The sequence below is a fragment of the Podarcis cretensis genome (genome assembly GCF_951804945.1).
Source record: "Podarcis cretensis genome assembly, chromosome: 4".
Classification (NCBI taxonomy): Eukaryota; Metazoa; Chordata; class Lepidosauria; order Squamata; family Lacertidae; genus Podarcis; species Podarcis cretensis.
The window spans coordinates 23,806,290-23,832,265 of record NC_137173.1 but is presented as its reverse complement, the minus strand read 5'-3'; the positions used below and the strand labels follow the sequence as shown (position 1 = coordinate 23,832,265).

General features: G+C 41.7%; 1 protein-coding gene across 5 annotated transcripts in view; it reads left to right on the top strand.

Moving 5' to 3' along the window:
• Positions 1-25,976, top strand: part of ARHGAP20 (Rho GTPase activating protein 20) — a 79,205-nt gene that overhangs the window by 2,752 nt on the left and 50,477 nt on the right. For 4 of the 5 annotated variants that reach the window (XM_079973764.1, XM_079973763.1, XM_079973767.1 and 1 more), the window contains exon 2: positions 15,976-16,061. In XM_079973764.1, coding sequence (XP_079829890.1) covers positions 15,976-16,061 — 86 coding nt within the window. Of the gene's footprint in view, positions 1-6,863; positions 7,011-15,975; positions 16,062-25,976 lie in introns of those variants that run through there. The other variant, XM_079973766.1, reaches the window with a different exon arrangement.

Sequence of the window (25,976 nt, the reverse complement as noted above, 5' to 3'; positions counted from 1 at the left end):
TGTTTTTCCTTAAACAAACTCTTTAAAACTGCCCTAGGATAGTAATAAAGGACATGAACTTCTGCTGACCTAAGAACTTAAGAAGAACCGCACCAAGGGTGCATCTTGTTCAGTATCCTGTTCTGGGAAGTCTGCATGCAGGCATGAAAGCAGCAACCCTCTCCAATATTTGTCCTCCAGCAGCAACTGGTATTCTGAGGCATCCTGAACATAGAGGCTCCATTTAGATTTTGCAAACTGGACCTGCTGCAACAGAATTTTGCAGTGTAGAGTGCTGCTTTTCCAGGTGCTGGCCAGCCCGCCCCATCACCTTCAAGGATATTCTTGTCTATTACCCCTCCCGCTTGGTTTTCTGTGCACTGCCCCTCCTCCGTGGCAGCTTGGCCACTGAGCATACTCAGTCCTCATTGGGCCCTTTTGGATTCTTCTCCCTCCCCAAATATTTTTGTTCTTCTGCAGATCTTGGGTTTCCTCCAAAGCCTGCTGCTACCTCGCTTTTGTGCATAGGTGGCACTGTTTTTGCAGTGCCAGAATCCACATGCAGCAAACGAATGTACTGTTAGAGTATAAATAATGTAATGTGGTGCCCTGAGGCTGATGGGATCTGTGGCAGGGGAGCATGTATGTGAAGTCTGGTATGTAGGTTGACTAGTAATATACAAAAAAGGCTGAAATCTTAGAAATCACACCCCCTGACCAAATAGAGAAACCTGTGTTGGGAGCTGGTTGTGTTGGAGTATTGCTTTTTCATATTCTTCCACCTCTTCTAACTCTAACATTTAAAACATGTTTTGGGATGAGCCCTGGTTGAAAGTAAATACTGCACTTGCTGTGTTTACTCGGCTCAATACTGTTACACTATTTCTAGAGAACTTGTACATAAATTGATGGCTAAAAAAGACCATTTGTAAAATCTGTACTGTGTCCTGAAACACTTTTGCATATATGTTTATGGCAGATGTTGGTAAGCATTTCCTTTATTGCATAGCCTACTGGTTTTCCAGTGGAATCCTGATCATGATACAGGTAACCTTTAACAACGTATAGGAATTCACTGCCTTTTTATTGTATCGGATCACAGGATCTGTGATCTTCCACTGCTCACCCTACAGGAGCTCAGCTTAAATTCTGGAGGTTAGCATTGGGTTATCAGTGTGGTGTAGCAGATAACATTTCAGTACAGTACTAGGCGTGAGAGACCCAGGTTCAATTATGTGTTCCACCATAAGGACCAGCAAGTCTCACCTTTTTGGAGGGATCACTTAGCTCTGGCCCAGCCATACAGTAAGGTGGAGTGACCAGGTTTGGGCTGCAGCATGAAAGAAAGAGAATACAGTAGATGAAGACAGGAATTAGTGCTATAGCATCAGCTTTGCCAGCTGAGTATCTTAGGTTCAATCCCTAGTATCTCCAGGTATGGCCGGGCAGATGCGTGTCATAATAATAATAATAATAATAATTTATTATTTATACCCCACCCATCTGGCTGAGTTTCCCAGCCACCCTGGAAAGCGGCTGCCAATCAGTGCGAGTGAGATGGACCAATGGTTTGACTGAGTGTAAGGCAGCATCCTATTTTGTTAATGGAGTAGCAAGATTTTTAAGAGGTTAGGTATATTGTTTGGGTATGTTCAATGAAATACAAGTAAATTAGAATAAGCAGAGTGTTATCAACCAAATGCACCACTCTTTAAGACGTTTGGATCATCTGTTGTGCTATAAACACTTAGGAGAATTCCAGTGTAGAAACTGCACCATGCTACAAAATTTTCCTGCACTTCAGAACGTGCTTTGGTGTGTGGGCTTGCCTTTGTGTGTGAAACCTGGCAGAAGAAAGAGTGTGATTTATGAGTCAGATATGTTGGGGGCTCAGAGTATGTTTCAGCATACATTCCCCCCCCCCCCATTTTTGTTTTTTAAAAAACTGGCCCTGCCAGATACTATTCCAGAATAAATAGTGCGAAGACTAAAAGGAACCAAGCTGGGAAGGAAATCTCCTATTTGCAGGGTTTGCATTAAAATGTCATTAAATCCCCGCAAGCGCATTCTCCTTGGAGAATTGCTGCAGCAGGCTGCCAGATTGCTTATTGGGATTTTAATGCCTGCCTGGGTTATTACAGTGCACTTCATAAATATTTCCCGTCCTGATCATGTTGGGGAAAGAGGGAGAGAAATGGGGACTCCATATATGTAGTTTTGTCCTGGACCACAGCCCTCAAGCACAATGTGAGACTCCTGTCCTGGTAAACATCTCATTTTTGCCCAGTGCATTGGCCCTTCAAAGTCAAGGACTTTGAACATCTGAAATCCTGTTCGACTGTAGTTCTGGTGGAAATAAGAAATCATGCCTTAGCTTAAGATCAGAGGAGTAACTGTGTTAGTCCTTTCTTATAAAAGCAACACAGAAATCCCAATGAAAATTCTCATCATTATATATTTTACATGGCTGTTTATTTGCACATATTTTAAAATTTTATATATGGATGTTTTATGATGGCCCATACTTATAATGCCTAGTAAAGGTTTGGCAAAGTAAAAGCAACACACATTCTTGAGGCACCTTAGTGACTATCAAATTTATTCTGGCATAAGCTTTTGTAGATTGCAGTCCAGTTAATCCAGTGCATTTGATAAAGTGAACCGTAAGCCACAAAAGCTCATACAGTAATATATTTACTAGTTTTAAGGTGCCACAAGATTATTTGTTAACATCAGTCGATACTGTATGGAGAATAGCTGAAAATGTTTTATTGTAGTACTGCCAATGCCTCCTAGGCTAGATTCCAGTGAGCATTTGAATTATCCTTGTCAAACTATTAGTGAGAGCGTAAGTATCTGAATACAAGTAACTATAAAATGAGACTGCACTATTTTGCAGTATCAAAATACTGCAGCAAGGAAACATTTGCTCAGGTATGTATTCTCACTATGGTTGCCTTTAGACAGCCTGTTGGGAAGCTTTTATACAGGGAAGGAGTGGGTTCTTATTCCATGCATCTGATGTGCCACAAACATTTAAGTTTCCTTCTTTGATCTCATCCTCCTGTAAAAAGTTTCAGTTCAACATTGGCATGCATTCTTCTTGCCACATCTTTGAGACAAATGGGATACTTGTGGGAATGAAATCTTCCGACCTTGGGGTCATATCCAATGTTCTCTCTTCTCAGAGCAGACCCAATGAAAAAGACTGACTTAATTTTAGCAAATCTGCTCCTGAGTAGAACGTATTTAGATCCAATCCTCGATTAGCAAATGTGTAAGTGGGAAGCCTCAATCCCGTATGAACAGAATTGAGCACACTATAACGTTTTGTAGTGAGTCTAAGGAGTTGCTGGTTTTTAGAAAACGGTGGCAGGTGAATCAGTGTAAATATCAGCTTGTGAACATGTTCTTACGTAATTTCAGATAACGTAGAGCTGAGTTCTGATAGCTACTTACAAACGCACCACACAGAAAATGTGTAGTGATTGTCCACACAATGAACTCATTTCCCTCTGTGGGTAGTAAGTATAACTAGCTTTACCATGTGGCCAAATTGTTACAGTTACCTGGTGGCCCACATCTGTCCCATGGTGAGATTATAAGTCATCAACCATGTGGTGTTCTCTATCACCTTAAATCGCATAGACACCTCATATTTAAAGAGGATGACTTGCAGTCATAACACAGGTATGCCCCTAATGCCTTTGAAAAGCAGCCTGTTTAGGCAGTGTGACTCTGTAAGATAGAGCTGTTGGTTTGGTGTTAGCAAGGCTGGGGAAAACTGGCTTCCTGAGCCTCTAAAAAATGCTCTTCTGGAGCACAGGAACAGTATACAGTAGAGTAAGCTCCTAATCACCTGATGATGGATGATAAAAGAATAATAATGCCAGCTTTTTGGAACTGAAAATATTTTCTCCCAGCTGTGGAGTTAGCTGGGTCAGATTGGGGATTTTGCTGTATACTATGCTGGTGATAGTTGGTGTTTATTATATATTAAATTTCTATACTACCCTACATCCAAGGATCACAGGGCGGCTTATAATATAATAACACAATAATACATAACATAGTAACAGTAACAGTAACAACAACAACAACATACCCCCCCCCCCAGTTTCAAAGGCCATAGATTGTTTAATTAGCCAAAAGCCTGGGAGAAGAGGAATGTTTTTCCTAGCGCCTAAAGATATGTAACAAAGGTGCCGGGTGAGTCTCCCTGGGGAGAGCACACCACAAACGGAGCCACCACAGAAAAGGCCCATTCTCATGTTGCCACCCTCCAGACCTCTCATAGAGGAGGCACATGAAGAAGGGCCTCAGATTATGATTGCAGGGTACGTATCTGTTTATATGGGGAATCATTCAATTGTAATACAGTGGTACCTCGGGTTACATACGCTTCAGGTTACAGACTCCGCTAACCCAGAAATAGTTCCTTGGGTTAAGAACTTTGCTTCAGGATGAGAACAGAAATCGGGCTCCAGCGGCGCGGGAGCAGCAGGAGGCTCCATTAGCTGAAGTGGTGCTTCAGGTTAAGAACAGTTCCAGGTTAAGAACGAACCTCCGGAACGAATTAAATACTTAACCCGAGATACCACTGTATCTGACTAACCAACCTCCTGGGTGTATTCTGTCTCTCACAAAATAAATGCAGAATGTTTGAGGGGTGGAAATATGCAGTGAAAGGCATATTTCATAGTATTTCATAGGTTATCCCTAAACTGGAATACAAGACAAAGCGGGTGGAGTAGAATTGTGCCAAGCTTCTATCAAAATTTGGCCTATTAAGAATTATCATTGTGAAGTCTGCTACAGGTCTTCTCTAATCACATCTTTTGAAACCAAGAGACAAATGACATAGTACGCTGGAAGATCTGTGTCTTCCCCCAAGTGGGCTAACTTCCCTTGATATAAACAGTGCTGAAAAAATATAGGTACTTCACAGGTATTTGATGCCGATGGTAGAAATGTGAACTTTTTAGGTAGCCAACATTTTCCCTCAGTTGCTGGGACTTGGGTAGTTTGCTCAGAGAATTTGAAAGAGAAATTCTGTGATCTGGAAAGGAACTTGTGAGTCATCAAGCTGAATAGAAAGGAAGATATTTCTATTAATTATCGCATCATGTCTCATGCATCAGAGACAGGGTTTAAGGTTGGTTATTTAATGCAAATAATTTAAATTGGTTTAGGGAAGCAAATGCTTTGAGAATAAGACTAGAGCACTTCAGACAGATGCACAACATATTGACTAGCAGGGGTTAGAAATTTGCAGTGACTTAAGGCCTCTGTAATATGTAATAGGCACATTTTTGAGAACTATTATACACATTTCCTTTTAGGATAACAACTTTCCTAAAAGGTAACTTGTATAATAGTTATGCAAGTCAGAATTATCACAAGTGTAGGCTTTTCAGCATTCTAGAAGTGTTTATACATATTTAGTAGCAGCACGGCAGGCAGAAATTCAAAAGAGGAAGCTTTCTAAAGCACAATCTCAAGAAAAGCTGCATATTTTGAAATTCTTCCTCATATCTGTTTGGTGCAGGAAAACAAAGGTTTATGTACCTGTTAGTGACCGCTACTCCCCATGTGACAAGCTGTTCTTGTTCATAGATCATTTTTCTATGTGAATTCATTCAAGAACCTAAGGACAGTTTGTTATAAAGCCGGTTGGTGCCAGGACAGCTCAGGCATTGTAATCAAGTGAGTACATTTCATACTGTGACAGCCATGTGTCGGTCCTTTGTATTCTCCATTGTTTGTTATCAGAGGTGTTCATACTGTACTGTAGTTGTGTTTCTCCGTATCTCACATTTGCTTTCTGCTGGAGCATAGCTCAGGGTGACGTGTGGCTGGCTGGCTGGAACTGATGGGAAGTGTACTTCAAAATAGTTGGAGGGCACCAGGTTGGCAAAGGCCAGGGGATTCCTCCCTGATTCCTCTGTAACCGTGTGTATGTGAGTCGGGAGGAGGTAGGATGCTTTTTGAAATAGTATTGCTTCAGATGGCTTATCTCTTTCTGCCCTGACTTCTTCTGGGCAATAAGATTGCACCCTGTTTTGTGTGTCTGAGTCCTCTGCATTTCTGTTTTATTTGCTTTCCTATGCTTTTTATAGAATCATAGAGTTGGAAGGGATCCCAAGGGTCATCTAGTCCAACCCTGTGTGATGCAGGAATCTTTTGCCCAACTTGGGTCTTGAATCCACAACCCTGAGATCAAGATTAAGAGCTTCATGCTCTGTTGACAGAACTTTGTGTTTTTATTCTTATTCTTACTGGTTTTTAGCTGTGTTTTTGTGTTATATATACCATTTTTTTGAAACTCTAAGCTATTTATAGGAGCTTTTAAATAAATAAAAATACAGGATTCCTTTAAGGCTGCACATTTCGGAGCTCATCACATTGAACGTCCATGTAAACACGCCTCAAACATGAAATGCTTCCAGAAACTTAAAAAATTGATTTTGTAAGGGTCAGCAGGGTACGATCAGGTTCACTTCAGGTACTGGGTTAGGTTGTCTTTTTCTGCATGATTTTATATTGACACCCTTGTCACCCTTAGACTTTCAGACTGTGTCTATCAAAAAGCGTTCATGTGGTAATTATTGCTGAGACGACAATGGAATTCCGGCACCCAGATAAAATGGGAACGCTGACAGCTGCCAGGGTTCACTTTTTGGCCTTGTAGGAAGGAGGGTTGCTCTAGCCTTTGACGTCTCTGTGCTGGAAACTGGAGTAGAAAACCAGTTCAGTTTTTAGACTGAAGTGCCGGAGTCAGAGGGATGTTGGACTCTGTATCTGTTTCTGTGGTCCTTCCTTTGTTTTGGGCCTCCCCATTTGGGGGCCTGTTCTCTTCCTGGAGGCCATTTTGAAGAAGGAGATGGCAACCAAACAAAGTCACTCGCTGTGGGATCCCTGGTTCAGTGGACAAAATGTGAAGACAGGAAGAACATATATTGAAACCCTGTTTAAATAAGGTCATATTCAAACGAAATTAGCATTTCATGACAGGAACCATGTAAAGTGAGGTAAGTTCATAATGGAGGAACATGCTTCGTTATATCCCATAAACGCACGGGCAAAGGCTGCATGTACAAATGTAACATTGGTTGTACATCAGTGCCAAAGTTTCCACACAGAACTCTGGAAAATTAAAAAGGCGGTTCTGCCTTAGGCCTCTTTGCAGAACTAACCACAAGACCTGAGTCTCTTCGAACGACTTAACTTGTCTTTTGGTTTGCAGCTCAGGAATTTCTCGAGACAGCAAGGCCAAAATATTAAGAACTGGAGCTAGTGCAAGAGGTATTGATGTTCGTTTTTTGGAACTGTGCACGTATTGTGGCAGATTTATTTGTCTCCTATCTCGCATAAGACATGTATTGGTGTGACTGGCTTTGGGTTTGCCTGAACTAAGATGTCCAAATTTGATTTTTAGTTTTCCTGTTTCGTTGTTTCACAAATATGGAAAGATAAGAGTGAAATGAAAAGAATGTTGACAAATGAACAGGAGAAAAAGTGAATTTTATTTAAAACAGTGTTGACTGTGTCTGAGAACTTCTTTCAGATCCACATTTTCCCCCAATGAGCACCTTCATGTGGTATTTCTAAATAGAGCTAGCTAGAAAAACTCTAAATTTTGCTTACGGCAATGAATTCTTACATAAACTCTATACAGGGCGCTTAAAAATTGAAAACATTTCCCCTGCTTTGTTTTGAAGCACACACTGGTGAAGATTTTTATTATTATACTGATTCCTAGGGTGGGCTATAATTGGGTGATACCTTAATATATTCTGTTTTTGGCTTGGTCCTGCACAGTTGCATGTGACTTCAGTGTTGCTATGTGTAGGATTGTACAGTGTTGCTATGTGTAGGAACATTCTAGTAAAGACCAAAGTTTGTTTTTCCTTTTTCTTTAAAATATTTATATACCAATTTTTCTATTAAGATACAACTTCAGCCTAGAACAGTAATAAAACACATAAAAATATCAAACATAGAGAATTATCACTGCAGAGTGGGTAAATGGCTTAGCCTTAGGATCACCTTTCTCCATATGCAGTTACCCAGACTTTGAGATCATCCACCAAGACCCTCCTTTGTGTGCCTCCTCCACGAGACGACCCAAGGGTGGCAACACAAGAACATTTCTTTTCTTCATTGGCTCCCCATTTCTGAAATGCTCTCCCCAGGGAAGTTTGGCTGGCACTTTCATTATACACCTTTAGGTGCTAGACAAAAACTTTCCTCTTCTTCCAAGCATTTGGCTGATTGATATTTTGCAGGAGAGGGGGTTAATCATTTGTTTTTGTTCTTATTTTTGTGTTTGTGTTTTTTATATTACAATTTAATGTTGTGAGCTGCCCTGAGATCAACAGGTCTAATAGGACTGTATATAATTTTAATAAATAATAAAATAAAATAAAAGTGCAGGCAACAAGCAGGTAAAAGAATTAACAGGCCCAGCAGCTTCAGCCACCAGTTTATCAAGGAGGAATCAAAATAGGGGATAGGGAAGCTGTGGCTCTTCAGATGTTGCTTGATTACAATTCATGTAGGTCCTGCTGGCTGGGGTTTATGGGAGTTGGGCTCACAACAACATCACTTTTGCTACCCTTTCTATATGAATTGCTTTCAAACAAGCAAACAGGTGCTCTTTACACTGCTCAAAAGACCACTGAGACAGGCTTCCCTGGGATTTCCAAAGTTCAGCCACAGAGAAGTCTCTGCCTAGTTCATGCCAAACATCCTCATATGTTAGTGGAACATGTAAGAGAACCTGCTGTCCCAGGCTCTTTCAGGAGGAAGAGTGGGATATAAACTGAATAAATAATAACCTCTGAAAGTCATGATGAATGGGCAGGCTCATATTAAGAAGACCATTCTTCTAGTATTCTGGTCTCAAATCATATTATTATTATTATTACTGTATACCGCCCTATACCCGCAGGGTCTCATATTGGACAGGAATGGTGAATATATGGCTCATGGGCTGCATTCAGCCTGTAAAGTTTTCTTTGGGGGCCTGCCAGTCCTCTGCCAAACTTTGATGTCTCTTCTATTCCCGTTTCCTTAGCACTAAGTCATATTAGCAGTGGTGCCATGCCAGAGAGGGAACAGGTTATTTTACAAGCTAAGTGGAGGGCTTTCCTACTTGTTGCAGTGCTGTACTGGGAGAAGCGCTGCAATCGTGAGGAAAAATAATTGGTTCTGATCTTCAGAAACCAGTCTCTGAAGAGTGATCTTTTCTTACTCATTGATTCCCCTTCCACTGCTGCTTCTTACTGATCGGCAAGCATCAATCCTCTCTGTATGTCTGGTATGTATGTGGTTGTGAATGACTGAGAGCCTACGTTTTAATGGTATAGCTTCTTCTTGGTTTTATTCATAATAAACCCAACTACTGGTGATTGAGTCAGGTTGTGCAGAAAAATATATTCCTGGTGAATCCAGTAACTGGAATACAGAAGTTGGTCATCCCTTATCTGGGTGATGTGGATTGAACATTGTGGATATGTGATGTGAATGGATACTAGTGTAGCCTGCTGTAGGGTAAAGATGTTTAGAACTTTCAACTTCTTCCTTGGCTATATTTATATGTTTTGGTATTTCTTCACACTTTGAATGAGTTTCACTTGGGTGAACTTTTAAATTCACTTTTGTCGTCATCTTGTTGCCCTTGAGAGGGAGTTCACGCTGAGAAACAGTATCTGAGAGCCAGTAACTTGCTTCAAGCTTTCCTACATGTTTTTTGGTCTCTGAGTGGGGTTTCTTCGGCATTGGAACTTGGCACATTTTGTGCTGGCTCACTTGCAAAGAGACGTATCCCTGGTAGCAGTTTGGAACAAGTTTAGGACTGTCTGAGCCATGTCATTTAAAAAAATCCTGCTGGGAAAGCCCTGAAGTCTAGGAGGATGGGCACATTCTGCCAAGTGTTAATCTACTTGCTTTGTTTGTGTACATTTGTGTGTGCATGCACACTCTTCTGGTTAAACAGAAGCTGGAATAAAGAAGCATGTCAAAGTTGTGCTGCAACACTACAACGTCGTACTGTAGTCCTGGGCTGAAAGCCTATTGGCAAAGTGTCTTGTTTAAAACATCTGAGTTTTTTAAGCAAATGGTTCTTTCCACCCAAGTTTGATTAAATGGCAAGTGATCTCCTGCGGGCAAATGTAAATTATAGCCATAGTCTTGTATAATCTTTTCACCCTTCCACTATTGATGATATATAATGTACAGGCTTTTCTTTTCTCAGCCTTGCAACAACCCTGGGAGCTGACTTGGGATGTAAGAAGCTGCTCTGTTTTTGTTCCACTGCAGTTCATCTTTCAGTAAAAACGATATTATTCATCTTGCTGTTTGTAGCGCTGAAATTACATAAGTGACATTATCATTATGTTATTCCATCCCATTCATTTTATTGCAAAGGAAACAGCGCAAATGTGGTGGTGGTAGGGAAGTTATCAATTTCATAGTGTTTGTGGACAGAAAGCAACTGTAACAGTGAATACCAATTGTATTCGCAGGATTGATTTCCATTCCGGGCATGGGATGAATAAGTGAATATTGGCAATTTTTGCTTCAATTTCCTCCAGACTTCTCCAAAATCCCTAGAGCTAAATGAGTCACAGTATTTCCATTTTGCAGGTGGAATGAGGCTGACAGCTGATCTTCTGACCAAGGTGCTAGACTTGGGCTTGAACCCTATTTTCTAGGGCCCACACTATGGACTCTCTTTTCAGGGCTGTACTTTGTTTCTTAGGACAGAAGGAGCAGTTACATACTTTGACTAAAGGACTTCTAGCCCAGTACTGTCTCCTCTGATTGGCAGTTGTTCTCTAGAGTCCTCAGCAGATGCCTTCTAATATATGCAGAAACATTTGTATGACCACTCCCCACCCTCTTAATTTTTAACTTTTCACCTATTCTTGGGTGGGGGGCAGTTACTGGTTTTGCTTTTGCTTTATTGTGTATTTTGCATTTTCATGTTGTCTTTTTATGTTGAGAACCACCCTGTGATCTTTGAATGAAAGGTGGTACACAAATGTAAAAAAGTAAATGAATAATCTAGCTTTCGGACAGAAAACAAAATAAAACTTTCTTCCACAACTGTTCTTCATTAGCTTGCTTTCTTTCAGTTTCTTTCAGTTTGCAGTGCTTGACTTGGGAGGAAGCCTTTCCTTTTTATTATGACTGTTTTCCAGAAATTTTTGGGTGCAAAAAAAGAGGACTTTTTACTCCGAGGAGCTTACAGAATAAAGTTACTGTATTTTTCGCTCTATTGGACGCACCGGACCACAGGACGCACCTAGTTTTTAGAGGGGGAAATCAAGGAAAAAAATATTATTCCCACCCCCCAGCCCCAAAGAGCAATGGACAGGCTGTGCACTTCCTCTTTAGCCTTGAGTAGCATCTTTAGCCTTGCACAACGGGATGGATGGTGCCCGCTGTCCACCGGGGCTGGACTAGATGACTCCCGGGGTTCCCTTCCAACCCTGCAATTCTGTGACCTTGGAAGTTGTTGGGGGTCTCCACCACTGGAGGCTTTTAAGTGGTTAGGGGACCATCTGCCTGGCGTTCTTTAGCTGTGATTCCTACATTGTGAGGGGGCTGGGCTAGATGACCCTCGGATGGCCCTCCCAACTCTGTACAGCCACTTCACACAATGCCCACTCCCAATTTTCATTGGAGAGACATGTGGCTTCACTGTCTAGGTAGGTACCCCCCTACCTGCCACTCTTCCCTCACCCCACTTAAGCCGAGGGAATTCCTGCCCAGAGACGTTCCCAGGTGAGGCAAGGGTTAAGATCTACCTCTGGTAAATGGCTTTGTATCCCCCCCTTTTCTCTTCTTCTTCTTTGCTAGTTCCTTCTCTTGTGTTTTGTTTAATCTGTTTTTATTGTATACTAAAATAAAAGCTGCAAAGTTTCCTTTTTTATAATATTCCCCCCCTCCAAACTAAAACGTTAATCTAGATAAAAACACTGATCCAGAGGAAAATAAGGGGGTGGAGAAAGGACGAAAAAAGAAAAAGAGGTAGAGATAGAGAGATTTTTTAAAAGTTGGCTTCTTTAGCCTTGTGCAGCCTCCTGCGGCTGGAGAGGCATGCTAGGCAAAAGAGGAAGCCCGGGCAGCGAGCGGGATGGATCGTGCTCGCTGCCCGGGCTTCCTCTTTAGCCTTGCTCAGCCTCCCACGACTGGAGAGATTGCGCAAGGCTTTTCTAGAGGAGGGAGAAGGGACTGACTGGCCGCGTCAGTCCCTTCTCCCTCCTGGGGAAAAGCCCGCAAGAGCCGCGCGAAGCTTGTGTGTGGCTCTTGGGGGCTTTTCCTGCTTGCCTCCCCCCCTGCATTTGCTCCATAGGACGCACAGACTTTCCCCCTTAGTTTTTAAGATGGAAAAACTGCGTCCTATGGTGCGAAAAATACGGTAATTGGCATCCAGCTCAGTTCTGTAGTTCAGGGCCTTAGTAAAGGTGTTGAGTATATATTGATTCAAGCAAAACAACTTGATTCAAACCATTACTCCAATATCACAGACCCTTGCATGGCACAGCATCTGTGTAAGATTGCGTCAGGCAGCTTTGCAACTGTGCTTTGTGAAGCTGCTCCCTTGACAGTGAAAAGACTAGAGGCTAGAGCCCATGGAGTTTTGTATCAGACAGAATTAAGTGTTAAGAAATATGCTTTTCCAAACACCAAATAGTTTGTGTTGACAGTCCCGGTATGCTAATAATAGCTTTCAGTTGGATATCTGTTTCTAAAGTCTTTAATTTTTTGTACCCCAGTTTTTAATCCAAATACAATGGGAGCCAGGAAGAAAGTGATATCCCATAGTCCAAACTCTGCTTCATGTGTGTGTCTGTGTTTTGTCCGTATCAGTTTGTCCTGTGAGATACCTGCCTGCCTACAGGTGAGAGTGTGCCTGCTAAATTTATATCAAACTAACTATCAGCTAATCTTTCTACTAACAGCTAGTAGAAATGAAAGAATGTTAGCATCTTTCTGGAGGACAGCCAGGCTTGAGGTGCTTAAGGCTGTGATTGCAATCCTTTCCCCAGCTCAGCTCCTATCCCATTACTTCATTGGTTCTAACCCTTCTCCCCTCTATTTTTGTACTCGTGTCACAATGTGTGTGTATAGGAAAACCTTCAAACCCTGGAACCAAATCTTCAGTTTGGGTAGGGTCGATTTATGAAACAGGATAAAGAAGTAAAGTTTATTATCATCATCATCATTATTATATTTTATTTAAAAGCATTTATAAATTGCCGAATGTTTAAAAATCTTAATCAGAATATAAAAGTACATGTAAACAAAACAGTATGATAAAAAAGAGAGACAAAAATCAGTAAAGTAGTAGTATAAAAACAGATGAAACCCAGTAAAGATAGGGTCCAATCTTATGGGTCCAGGGCTGTAGCAAAAAAATGCCCGTTTTTTGTTTCACTACCTATTTTGTATGATATGGTGCCATGAGTAAATTTCCCCTCAGATCTCCTAAGTGGTCTTGCAGGTCTGTACAGGGGTAGGTGATCTTGATCTGTTCACAGGTAACCTAGTCTATTCAATGGATCAAGTGCTTCTTTCGTGGCCACTGGCTGACACTATCAAATACTGTATTTCCTTTAGTTCAGGAAATAGCAATGGAGACAATGGCTGCTTCTGGGTGACCAGTTTAATGAGCGTTCACTCTGATCTGTTTGTGGAGAGATTTATATGTTGGCTATTCGTCCTGATTTGATTTTGGGGGAGATTAGACAACATTGTCAACCAAGCAAGTGGTGTTATCCCACACTCCAGTGCATTTTCCTATGACTTTCCCTATTTTAAAAAAAGTATGAACTTCTGGGGAAGCAGGCATTTTTCACAAGAGCTCCAAATCAGCTTTAGTTGTGCAACTTGAATTTGTTGGGATGGGATAAAATTCTACCTGGAAATAATGATAGTCTGAAGGCGCCCAGTATCATTGCTAAAGTGTATATATTGATTGAAATGCAAGTAGGAACTAATGGGCCTCAACCCAGGCTCAGATACAGTAATGGCAAAATTTAGTTGGATTATCTGGGTTCTCCCCACCCCTCAAGTCAAGAAATGTATGTGCAAACTGGCTAGAAATTCCTGCACGGCAGGGGGTTGAACTAGATGTCCCTTGGGGGTTACATCCGATTCTATGATTCTAATAAATTTTGAGGACTGCTAACTTGTTTGCAAGTCTGCATATACTAGGGTTGTCATCTGGCTAAAGAAAATTTAGCTGATTAATCATATAAGTGTTAATCTATTTCAGCAGTTTATTATCATTGTTATTTATTCATTGCCTTCTGCGCAAGCATTTCAAAGTGATGAACAATAAAACTGTGAAATACAGTTAACACAAATGAAAAACAAGGGATAGTTTTAAAAAGCAAAAACAAAACGAAATCGACATCAATGTTAGAGACCCATTCATCTAGCTGGGAAAGCCTGTTGGAACAAAACTGTCTTCAGTTGTTCCAAAAAGGGCAAATAGTGGACACTTGTCATCTCTCAACAGAAATGCTGTACTGCAGAATAGGGACAGCCACACTGAAAGTTAGTATGAGTTAGTATGAAGCAGACTTTGATATCTTTGGAACTTTTAGGAGAGCCAGTTTCTCAAGTAACCTGATCCTGAGTTAGTATATATGAGAAAAAGATGTAGTTCTAAATTTTTTAAAAAGTTACTTGTTATTAGATTATGCATGCATATGTTGCAGTTAGGCATGAATTTAGAGCAGGGGTCCTCACTGTGGGGCTTGCGGACACCAGGGTGCCCCCAATGCCCCCCATGATGCCTGCAAAAAGGTCCTGTGCCCTTTCCTGCTCCTTCAGATGCGGCAGCCATTTTGTGTTTGTCACACACCTCACAGCCACCATTTGTGACTAGCGCCTGCACCGCTTCCTCAAAAATCCAAATGTGTACACTGGTGCAAGAAACCTCACTATCCTTTCGTAGAGGCCTTCTCCCTTCTCACGCACTGGACTGAATGCCTCTTAACATATGCTTGCGATCTGCAGTTTATAAGTACTTATATTAAACACTTTGCCAAAATATTTTAAATTCCTTTATTTAACCAATTAAATGATGCCCTGACACCTACCAGTCTGTATAAGGCTACAATCTTGCAGTTACTTATTTGGGATTAAGCTCTAAGGAAGGGAGTGGTATTTTATTTTTTTATATTTGGTGGTGTCTCAGGAGACAGTTCTCTTTTCTCTGGATTTCATCAATCCTGCATGTTGGACATAGTTTAGTAGTGTATTTTTAACTAATCCCAGAATGTGTGCTCATGCTGATATTTTTGTTGCTCAAACTGCGAGTGGAGCATGTTACCATGAAGCATTAATTGTGTTATAGTGAAACCTTATGGAAAGCAGGTTTCCTATAGTGTGTGTATGTAATATATATATATAGAGAGAGAGAGAGAGAGCGTGCGCTCGCGCTAGCAGCATGTGCCAGACTGGGACCTCCAAGTAGCAAAGTCTTGTAAAGTCCAGACAGGCACATTACTCTGTCGTCTTTATCTTGTTGTTGAACCTTAATCCATTTTTAAGGCAGAAATCTTTGAGTCTGCAGACATACAGATTACTTTCTGTGTGTGAGAGAGGACACTTCCATAAAAACAAGTAGGATCTGGAACACAATAAATGCCAATTAAGACCAGAGATGTAATTAGTCTGTGGGCAAACAACTTTAGTAACTCTTCTGGAATAAAACGTGCTAGAGTCCAATAGTCTTCTATATTCCCTTACCTGGCGACCTCCACATTGCCAGCATGGAATATTCTGCAGACATTTCTCTCTTAGCTTCTGAGAACTGGTGAAGCCATTTCTGCCAACCTGATGTTTTAGGACCTTCAAATGGAACTGATTTGGTTGTGGTGGTTATTTTTCCCCCTGTCGTTTTTTTTCTTCCATACAGCTGCTGTTGTGAAACATTTCTTACATTTTAATTTTGTTTCTGTTTTTCATCAGAAAATGAAGAGCTTGGCCCAAAGGCGTCAATCAGCACCATCCTTGGTTCTCAGCAAAGCGCTGACCAAGTCCAGAACAAGTGTCAGGTAAGGTGGAATGTGTTGTTTCTGGCTGTACTTTTTTTGCAGGTTTCCTGGCCCAGATCATAATGTGTTATTGACAAGTACTTAACCACACAAGGCTGAAACGCTGTCTGGAGAGAGAGAGATTGTAAGCCACCCCCACAGCAGCCTTTTCCAGGTGGTATTGATTCTGAAAAGCACGTACATGTATTGAGCAGAATGTGATCAAGACTTCATAAACCAGGCTTCCCACATTTTAAGATATCTTGGATTAGAATGTTGGTAATTAAAAAGTTATTTATTTACTTAAATGTATATCCTATCTTCCTAGAACACAAAGGTGGCATTCAACTAAGTTTTATTCAGAGTAGACCCATTGACATTATGGAACATGACTAAGATCCGTTAATTTCAGTTGTTCTACTCTGAGTAAAACTTTGTTTCATACTACCTCAAGGCAGTATATACAGACCCGCTTACATTTAGCATCTTATGAATTGCCCAGGGAACGTTTGTTCTAGGTTGGCCTATAAACGGCATATATACTTAAAAGATTTTCCAGTGGGGATCTTTGCAAGAAAATTAGTTATTTGAATTCAAGTGCAAGTAGTATACGGCCTGCAGGCTGCATGTAGCTTACATACCCTTTCTGCAATTTTTGACCTCTGGGTTATAATCTGTGGGAAAGCTGCTCCCATGTAGTGTGTGATTTCACAGGATTATGCAGATGAATAAAGTGCTCTGCAAGTGAAATTAGTATGATGTAAAGGTCAGTTTGCTTTCTGAGGACCCCTGCCTGATGTTGAGTGGGAGCCCATTGCTATTTACTGAATGAACATTATCCTTTCACCCTTTCTCCCAATTGATCCCAGTCAGCAGTGTAGCTAGCTGCTCGGGTGCCGGGTGCGGCGCGTGTGTCCTGCAGCCAGGGGCAGGGCAAGCTGCCCATGGGGGCGGGGCGCACTGCATGGAGCCTCTCCACCGCCGCCTCCTCAGCTGTAGGGCGGCTGAGGGAGAGGTGGTGGGCAGATGCAAGTCCCACGTTACCGTTTTAGGCAGTGTGGAGCCTTCAGGTGCCCAAGCCACCACATCACTCCCAGGAGACGTGTGTGGCTTGGGCACGCTGCAGGCCCCACGGTAAGTACCAGCCATGTCTTGTTACGTTTGTTGACTGAACTAAAAAGTTTTGTGAGCCAAATTTTCATTAGTATTATTTTTTAAAACTCTTATTTTTGCCATTTTGTCACCCCCCTCAGTGATGACACCCAGGACGGCCCACACACCCTTTCCTCCGCCACTGACCCCAGTTTATCCTTTCCACCATCCTGTAGGCAGGTTATGCTGTAAAACTGTGTGTTTGGTCTTACACCTTTCTAGTCCAACCTCTACCATACTGGCTTTCCACTGAAGACATGGCCCTGTGTTGAAAATGATTGGTGGGAGTGTGGTTTCCTGCCTTACAACCAACCTACCCATTGTTTTGCTGTGAAAATTGTTTTCATTAGTCATGAATCTGTTAGTTGGCTTATGAAGCTTTGAATTGTGGAGATAATTCTGGCCGCAGTTGCAGTGGCGGAGGAAGGGGGTGAGGGGGCGGGCCACCCTGGGCGCTGCCGCTGCAGCCGCAAGTGGAGGAGCGTGCAGCTGCGAGCGAAGGATCTTGCTACCATCCATACGGCGCCGTCCATAACGGTGCATGTGCTGCTGGGAGGTTTGCCCTGCCCCTGTGTGCGGTTTTCCCCACCCCTCGACACCTCCCACTGGGTGCTGGAGAGCCTTTCTTCAGCCCTGCGCATTTATCCATGTGCTAGGAACAATTGAAGATAACTCTAATGAGCTGTATAGGAGACTATCTTATCTGCTAAAGATTGTGAGTTTCAAACTTCCCATCTTCAGGGAACCACTTTCACATTAACTTACTTGTCCCAGAAAGCCTGCCTGCTGAATCCCTTTGCTTGTGCAGCAATCTGGAGCATATAGGGTGCAGTCAGTTCATGTTGAGCACCTCACTGTAAACTTGCTCTTCATGGACTTGAGTGAACCATAGAGCACCTCTAGTACTTTTCAAGGTACTTTTCAAGGAAGTTTGTACTTGATAGACTCGGAGCTCAAACTAATTTCTATGACACTGCATGCGACTTGAGATATATCTGGATGATAAGATTTAGCTAATGCTTGTGCAGCATTTTCTACCTGCGTTGTCTGTCTTAAAGGGCTTATGTATCAACTATCCTCAGATTAACTGGCACTGGAGAGATATGTTTCTCTCTCCACATTTTAATGTTCTATCCCAATAACCTTTTGAAGCAATTCCTACTAATTTATATGATAGTTCATATAATTTACAGGGATTGCATCTGTGAAAGTAATTGGCAAAATTACATAGGAGCACAGTTTCAATGAACTCTGAGCTCAGTTCAGTTGATTATTTTTTCTCTTACTCGCCCGTCCCCCGCTCCCCATATTTCCTTCTCTGATTAACAAGAATTCATTTTCTTCATCAATAATCAAACAAAAGGTGTTTTGATTTTCTGGTCTGTGCTCGGTAAATGCTTGACTCTTGTGGATAGCTCCTTTTTATAAGCAGAAAAGAGCAATGAGTGACATGACCTCTGGTATGTTCAGATCTTCAAATATTTTGTTTTTAAAGCTGTCTTAATACTTAGCACCCTTTTGTAGGCAAAACATTGATTTCAAGCTTAAATGGATTATAACTTTATTCTGGCACTAAATCCTGTTGTTGATACTTAGTGCACTGTCTTTTTAGTAGTTGATTAATGATCTGTAGATTACAAAACTCCTTTCCAAATCCAACTTACATCTGTGGGGGATTAATATGAATAGCCTTTCCTTAGCAGTTGAGTCATTTCTGTATTTATTAAACATAATGAGGGAGTTTGGTCAGGAAATATTTAGAAAACCTAGTAAGTTTATAGCTTCATACCATTTTATGGTCCATTCTCAAATGTCTTCTTAGTACATGTAAATAAATAGTACCTCAACATAGCATTGGCCTATGGGATTATCCCACTTCCTCCTCCTCCTCCTCCTCCTCCTCCTCCTCCTCCTCCTCCTCCTTTAAAAACTCTGAATGACTGTTACTAGGATCCAACTATTCTAACATCTGCATTAGCATTAGTAGGTGGCATTAGCATTTTATAGAAATTACAGCATAACTGTAATCATGCCCTGGTTAGATAAAGGTAACAGGCTGTTGACTTAGAATCATAGAATCGTAAAGTTGGAAGGAAATCTCAACTAAAGCATCCATGACAAATGGCTATTCAACCTCGGCTTAAAAACCTCCAATGAAGGAGAGTTCACCACGTCCCTAGGAACTCTTTTGTTGCAATACTATGAGCAAGATTGGACAGTGTTCTCGAAGCTACAAACATGAATCTGACCAAACTGCAGGAGACAGTGGAAGACAGAAGTGCCTGGCGTGCTCTGGTCCATGGGGTCACGAAGAGTCGGACACGACTAAACGACTAAACAACAATGAGCAAGATAGATGGATATTTTTGTGCACGTCTGCAATTTCCATTTTGTAGAAAGAAACGTGGCAGGAGGCACCCTATCCTGCTCTGTCCCCAAGGTTCCAGGTTGATACCTTCAGAAACATTGGATGGTGTTCCCCTGCAAAGAATGGCCCAGCCATGTTTGTTAATTTCATTGGGTGTTGTTGTTAGTCATTTAGTTGTGTCTGACTCTTTGTGACCCCATGGACTAGAGCATGCCAGGCACTCCTCCTTCCACTGCTTCCCGCAGTTTGGTCAAACTCATGTTGGTAGCTTTGAGAACACTGTCCAATCATCTCGTCCTCTGTTGTCCCCTTCTTCTTGTGCCCTCCATCTTTCCCAACATCAGGTTCTTTTCTAGGGAGTCTTCTCTTCTCATGAGGTAGCCAAAGTATTGGAGCCTCAGCTCCTTCCAGTGAGCACTCAGGGCTGATTTCCTTAAGAATGGATAGGTTTGATATTCTTGCAGTCCATGAAACTCTCAAGAGTCTCCTCCAGCACCATAATTCAAAAGCATCAATTCTTCGGCGATCAGCCTTCTTTATGGTCCAGCTCTCACTTCCATACATCACTACTAGGAAAACCATAGCTTTAACTAGACGGACCTTTGTTGGCAAGGTTTTTGGTGTACTCTTGAGTAAAACTTAATTCACTGTCACCTATTATTTCCTTTAGTATTTCCTTTAGTAGCAAAGCTGGGTAATAAGTGTTGACATATACATAATTAGAACCAAAAATGCGGCTACTGAGAAACAAGGGAGAGATATTGGAATCTTTAGGGGAATCCTGAGATTTGCAGAATTATTTTTTAAATCCCTAAGAGGACAATATTTTTTTAAAGCCCAGTGACAATTGATCATGCTTAGCACCAACATATAAAGTTCAATTTCTCTTGGAAAAGGAAAGTGGGAAACAGAAGGAGGAGCAAAATGGCTTGATTGAGCTCCTTATAGCTTATAGTATTCCATGGGACGACTGGCACCAACATTTCTGGTTGGGACTAAGGATCACAGCATCATTTTATTGCAGAGCCTCCTTGCATAAATATAACATAAATCTAGTTAAAACTAGGATGCAGTCTACTTGCTAATGGCAGTGTACCAACTGACTATGGGAGGTTTAAGCACACAATTGATAGGAGCCACCCTACCCTTGACCCATCATTATTATTTCAGGCTTGTCTGGATTCAGTGTCAATTAGTTTTGCCAGTTCATAGTACTGATAGGACAGCATTGGTAATATTCAGATATCCTTTCTATTTCTGTGTTTGCTTTTCCTCTTTCTTCCATCAGTGCTGGAAGATTTTACAAAATACTTGCAGAATTTTTCCCTTTAAAAAGGACTTTTGTGGGAAATGCTAAGCAGGTTTGCACTAGATATGTTGAAAATGACAGTCCAGGTTTCAGCAAAAACTGGATCTTGCATTTAAATCTGTGAATATCTGATAAAAGGATAGCTGGCTGTGAGTATGGTACACAGCTGTAATCCACTTGTTTACCATTGGGACCTCATTGTGTGGGAGGCATCTCAATGCTAACTCGTAATGTGGTGCTTGAGATATGCCTGAAACCAAATAATTCTATTCTTTTCCAATTCTAGTAAAAAAAATAAAAATACTAAATGAAGACCAGCTAACAAAGCCCTGGTGGTTTGAGCTATGCAAATACAGAACTTTTTGGCCAAAACTGTTTTGTTTTCTTCATACTTGCTTCCACTTCTACCCTGAGTGAAAGCATTTCAAAATTGATTTATTATTATTATTCATAGCCATGGTTGGAGGGAATATGCTTCTGAATACCAGTTGCTGGAAACTGCAGGAGGGGAGAATGCTGTTGTCCTGCTTGAGTCTTGCTTGCAGGTTTCCCATGAGCATTTGGTTAGACACTGTGAGAACAGGATGCTAGACTCGATGGCCCACACAAGCAGGATTGTAGCCTACCCATCATCTCCATTATGTGGCAAACAGGTTGCACTCTGGATGTTGTGGACTGCAACTACTATTATCTCTATTGGCCATGTTCACAGGGGCTGATGGGAGTTGAAGTTCACAACATCTGGAGGATACCACGTTGGCTAGTCCTGACCTATATAAACAACATGGTAGGGTACTGTACAAAGCACAGACAAAAACACAATAAAATTATAAAAGCACCAGCCAGCACATCAGAATAGTGATATGGAAAAACAAAGCAAGAGCAGCAGAGCAGGTCAAAGAGCAAAATTCCCTAAAAATTGCCAAGAAAACGAAGTACTGATCTGGCACCAAAACAACAACAATGTTGGCACCAGCTATTCTGCATAAAGAAGGCTGATCGCTGAAGAATTGATGCTTTTGAATTATGGTGCTGGAGGAGACTCTTGAGAGTCCCATGGACTGCAAGAAGATCAAACCTCTCCATTCTTATGGAAATCAGCCCTGAGTGCTCACTGGAAGGACAGATCGTGAAGCTAAGGCTCCAATACTTTGGCCACCTCATGAGAAGAGAAGACTCCCTGGAAAAGACCCTGATGCTGGGAAAGATTGAGGGCACAAGGAGAAGGGGACGACAGAGGACGAGATAGTTGGACAGTGTTCTTGAAGCTACCAGCATGAGTTTGACCAAACTGCGGGAGGCAGTGGAAGACCAAAGTGCCTGGCGTGCTCTGGTCCATGGGGTCACGAAGAGTCGGACACGACTAAACGACTAAACAACAACAACAACAACAACAATTCTGCATGGAGAGGGCATTCCACAAATGGGACAGTACCACAAAAAACGTCTTCTGTGCCAATGAATGATGGTTAAGAGCCCTCTCTGAAGATCTGGATCTGGTAGGAGTTCAGCATATAGAGAGCCACAGTTTCCTCATTTTTGCTCATTTTTTACTTGGGTCTCTAGCTGTTTTTGGAGTACACTTTCCATCATCCTTGACCACTGGTCCTGCTAGCTGGGAATGGGACATGGATGGTGCTGTGGTCTAAACAACTGAGCCTCAAGCTTGCTGTTCGGAAGGTTGGCAGTTCGAATCCCCACAACCGAGTGAGCTCCCGTTGGCTCTGTCCCAGCTCCTGCCAACCTAGCAGTTTGAAAGCCACCAGTGCAAGTAGATAAATAGGTACTGCTGTGGTGGGAAGGTAAACGGCGTTTCCGTGCGCTCTGGCTTCTGTCACGGTGTTCAGTTGTGCTAGATGCAGTTTACTCATGCTGATCATATGACTCGGAAAGCTGCCTGTGGTCAAACGCCGGCTCTCTCAGCCTGAAAGTGAGATGAGCGCCGCAACCCCATAGTTGCCTTTGACTGGACTTAACTGTCCAGGGGTCCTTTACCTTTACCTTTTACATGCTAGCTAGGGATGGTGGGAGTTGTAGTCCAAAAACAGCTGAAAGGCCCAAAGCCACCCTGGTCTAGAATTATCAGATATATATAGCTGCAGAATGAGACTTTATCACTGCACTATGATTATTGTTCAGAGACCATCATTTTAAGTTAAGCAACCTGTCTGTACATTTTCTAAGAGAAGATGGTGTGCTTTGTACAGGCTGTAACCTTTTAAAAGGTTTCAAGTAACTTGTGGTTTTGAAATATCCTTTTGTAAAGATGTCAGAAATGGAAATCCCTATGATAGGCAATATAATACAGTAGTCTAGAGATGAAAACTACTTGTTCTAAAGGAAGAATTTTTAATAGACTCTATAAATAAATGTATTAGAATCCTGTTTATAATTTGAAGTTTAGATTTGCAGACACTGAGAAAAGATGTGGGTTTTTAGGTATTTCCCTTACTTTCTTCCATCCATGTTGAAGAATACCAAAGATCCATGTTTCATGGAAATCCTGCAGTTGTTTAAATCATAGTAAATGATTTTGACATGTTATTTTATATCCCTGTGCCAAATGCTAAGTATTTCTAGATAACAAAGATCATGTGTATTATCTGGTAATGCAATAGGCTTAGCTCTACTATGGAGATACAGTGTGTACCCTAAAGAATTGCACAGAGCGTTCTCAAGGGTTTAATCAGAAGACATGTGGATCATCTGAGCTATGTGACTTGAAGTTGATGACGGAGATCTATTAAATATAAATTGCAAATTGCCAGAAGGCCTTAATTGTCCAGTCCAAGTAGACAGTACTTTGTCCAAACTATTATGAATAACAGCTTTGCAATTCACATTATTTTACATTTGTGTAAAAATGAGTTGTGTAGAATGAGTTTGACCAAACTGCGGGAGGCAGTGTAAGACAGGAGTGCCTGGTGTGCCCTGGTCCATGGGGTCACAAAGAGTTGGTCATGACTAAATGACTAAACAACAACAATCATACGGTTTTCTGAATCTTGGCTGGTATTCATGATAAACAAAAAATTAACTTTCTCATGAGTAATCATGGTACACTGAGTTGGTATACCTAATCCTCAGTGTTTGTCTTGTAGATTACCCTAAGCCATTTTAATGCATAGAGGAGAGGTTAAACCTGTGACCATGTTGGCTGGGATTGAAAGGAATTGAAGTCCAACAGCATTTGCATGGGTCACAATTTTCCCATCCCTGGTGTTTAGGAAGACCTCCCCTCTGGAGTGACTATAGCTCTGGGAGAGCTGATAGCAGCTATAAATGAACTTGTCAAGATACTGGCTGGGTTCACATACAAGGGTAAAACATGATTAGCTTTGTAACTCCGGTTCACTCAACAAATCGTAAGTCATCTGAAGATGAACAGACAAGCAGGGGTGTAGGTAGCTGCTCCGGCACTCGGAGTGGCGGGGGCAGGGCAAGCTGCCCATGGGTGATCCTCGCATGGGGGCACTGCAGTGATCCATGCCTGGCAGGGGCAAGCCCCATGCTGCCGTTTCGGGTAGCGTGGGGCCCGAGCCACCATGTCACTCCCAGGAGAGACGCATGGCTCAGGTGCACTGCAGGCCAGGCCGCGTGGTAAGTGCCTCCCCCATGGTGTGCCATTTTGTCACCCCCTCAGGGATGACATCCGAGGCAGCCCACATCCCCCACACTCCCTTCCTACGCCCCTGCAGACAAGCCATGTTATGGTTTTTTTCAAAGCTTGACTTGTTTTCCAGCTGCTATTACCTCATAAGAGCACCTGGGTTGAAGTGGCCAAATAAACCATAGTTAGGCAAAGCTATGAAGTTTGTTCATAATGCCAGATCACAGTTAAAGTAACCTCCTCCCCTGCAGAATGTTGAATCAGATGGCCCTTGGGGTTCCTTATCACTGTACAGTTCAATGATTCTATGAAGCCATGGCTTCATATCTGCTGGGCAGGGTTCAGACCTTCAGACAAACCACACTTTAGTTGAACAAATCATGGCTCAAAGTTATTTGTGAACCAGGCCACTATCTCAGGTCTTGACTCTCTGAATTCAAAATGTGTGGGATATATATGTTTGTCTGAAATAATAATAATAATAATAATAATAATAATAATAATAATAATAATAATAATAATTTATTTATACCCTGTTATCTTGGGTAGTTATAAAGTCACCGTAGTTGCAGTTCCTTCCCTATTTGTATACTAAAGAAGATAATGAGGCTTTTTGTATACAAATAACAGGGGAACAAATAGCAGGGAAGGTGGATAATAATGTCTTAATGCCCCTTGTATAAAAACTAATGCTGATTATCTAAAAGGAAAATAAGTTCTACCTAGCTTTATCCATGACTGGTTTTCTATACGGGAAAGTGCTCAAGCATGCAGTCTCTACCATGGCTACTTACAATTTCTTTCTTGTAGCGTAGTCCAGGAACACTTTTACTTCTCTACCTGCCATTTATTTAGACCAAAAGTCAAGAACATCATAGGCTTTTTTATGATTTTCAATTTTCTTCAACCTGAAAGCTGTTGTTCAGTGCTGGCTGACAGGACACATAAATGGGGTTTGAGCCAAGTGATCAGCCTGATGGAAAAAATGGGGTAAAGCATGATGCCTCTTCTCTCCCACCTTATCTCCATCCCAGCTGTCCATCTTGTTTTAGGGCAAATAAAAAAGGTCAGATTCAAAAGAGCCTTTACAAAGGACAGGGAATGTGGAGCACATTTTTTTCAAGAGGGAAAGATACAACAGTGATGGCTATGGAAGCAAATGATAACTACTGAAGGTACCACAAGCCAAATGTTTACTGCAGTCCTAAATGGATGTGGAATATGCATACATCAAAGAAGGAGGAAGAAGACGAAGTTATTTTCAATGCCTGGGAACTGCCGTGGAAGAAGGGAGACTGTGAAGCATTTTAATTTTGTTTTGAAAGGCTGTGTGTGTGATAATGAGAGCAAGCACTCTCCTTTTACCTGGTTATATCTTTTAGAAAATAAACTTTAAGATGGCACCAAACCCTCATTGGCATTGTGTTTTGCCACCAGTTATGTGGGCAATATTCAGGAACTTGTGTTAAACAGTTTCCCCCAGACACACATGTATGC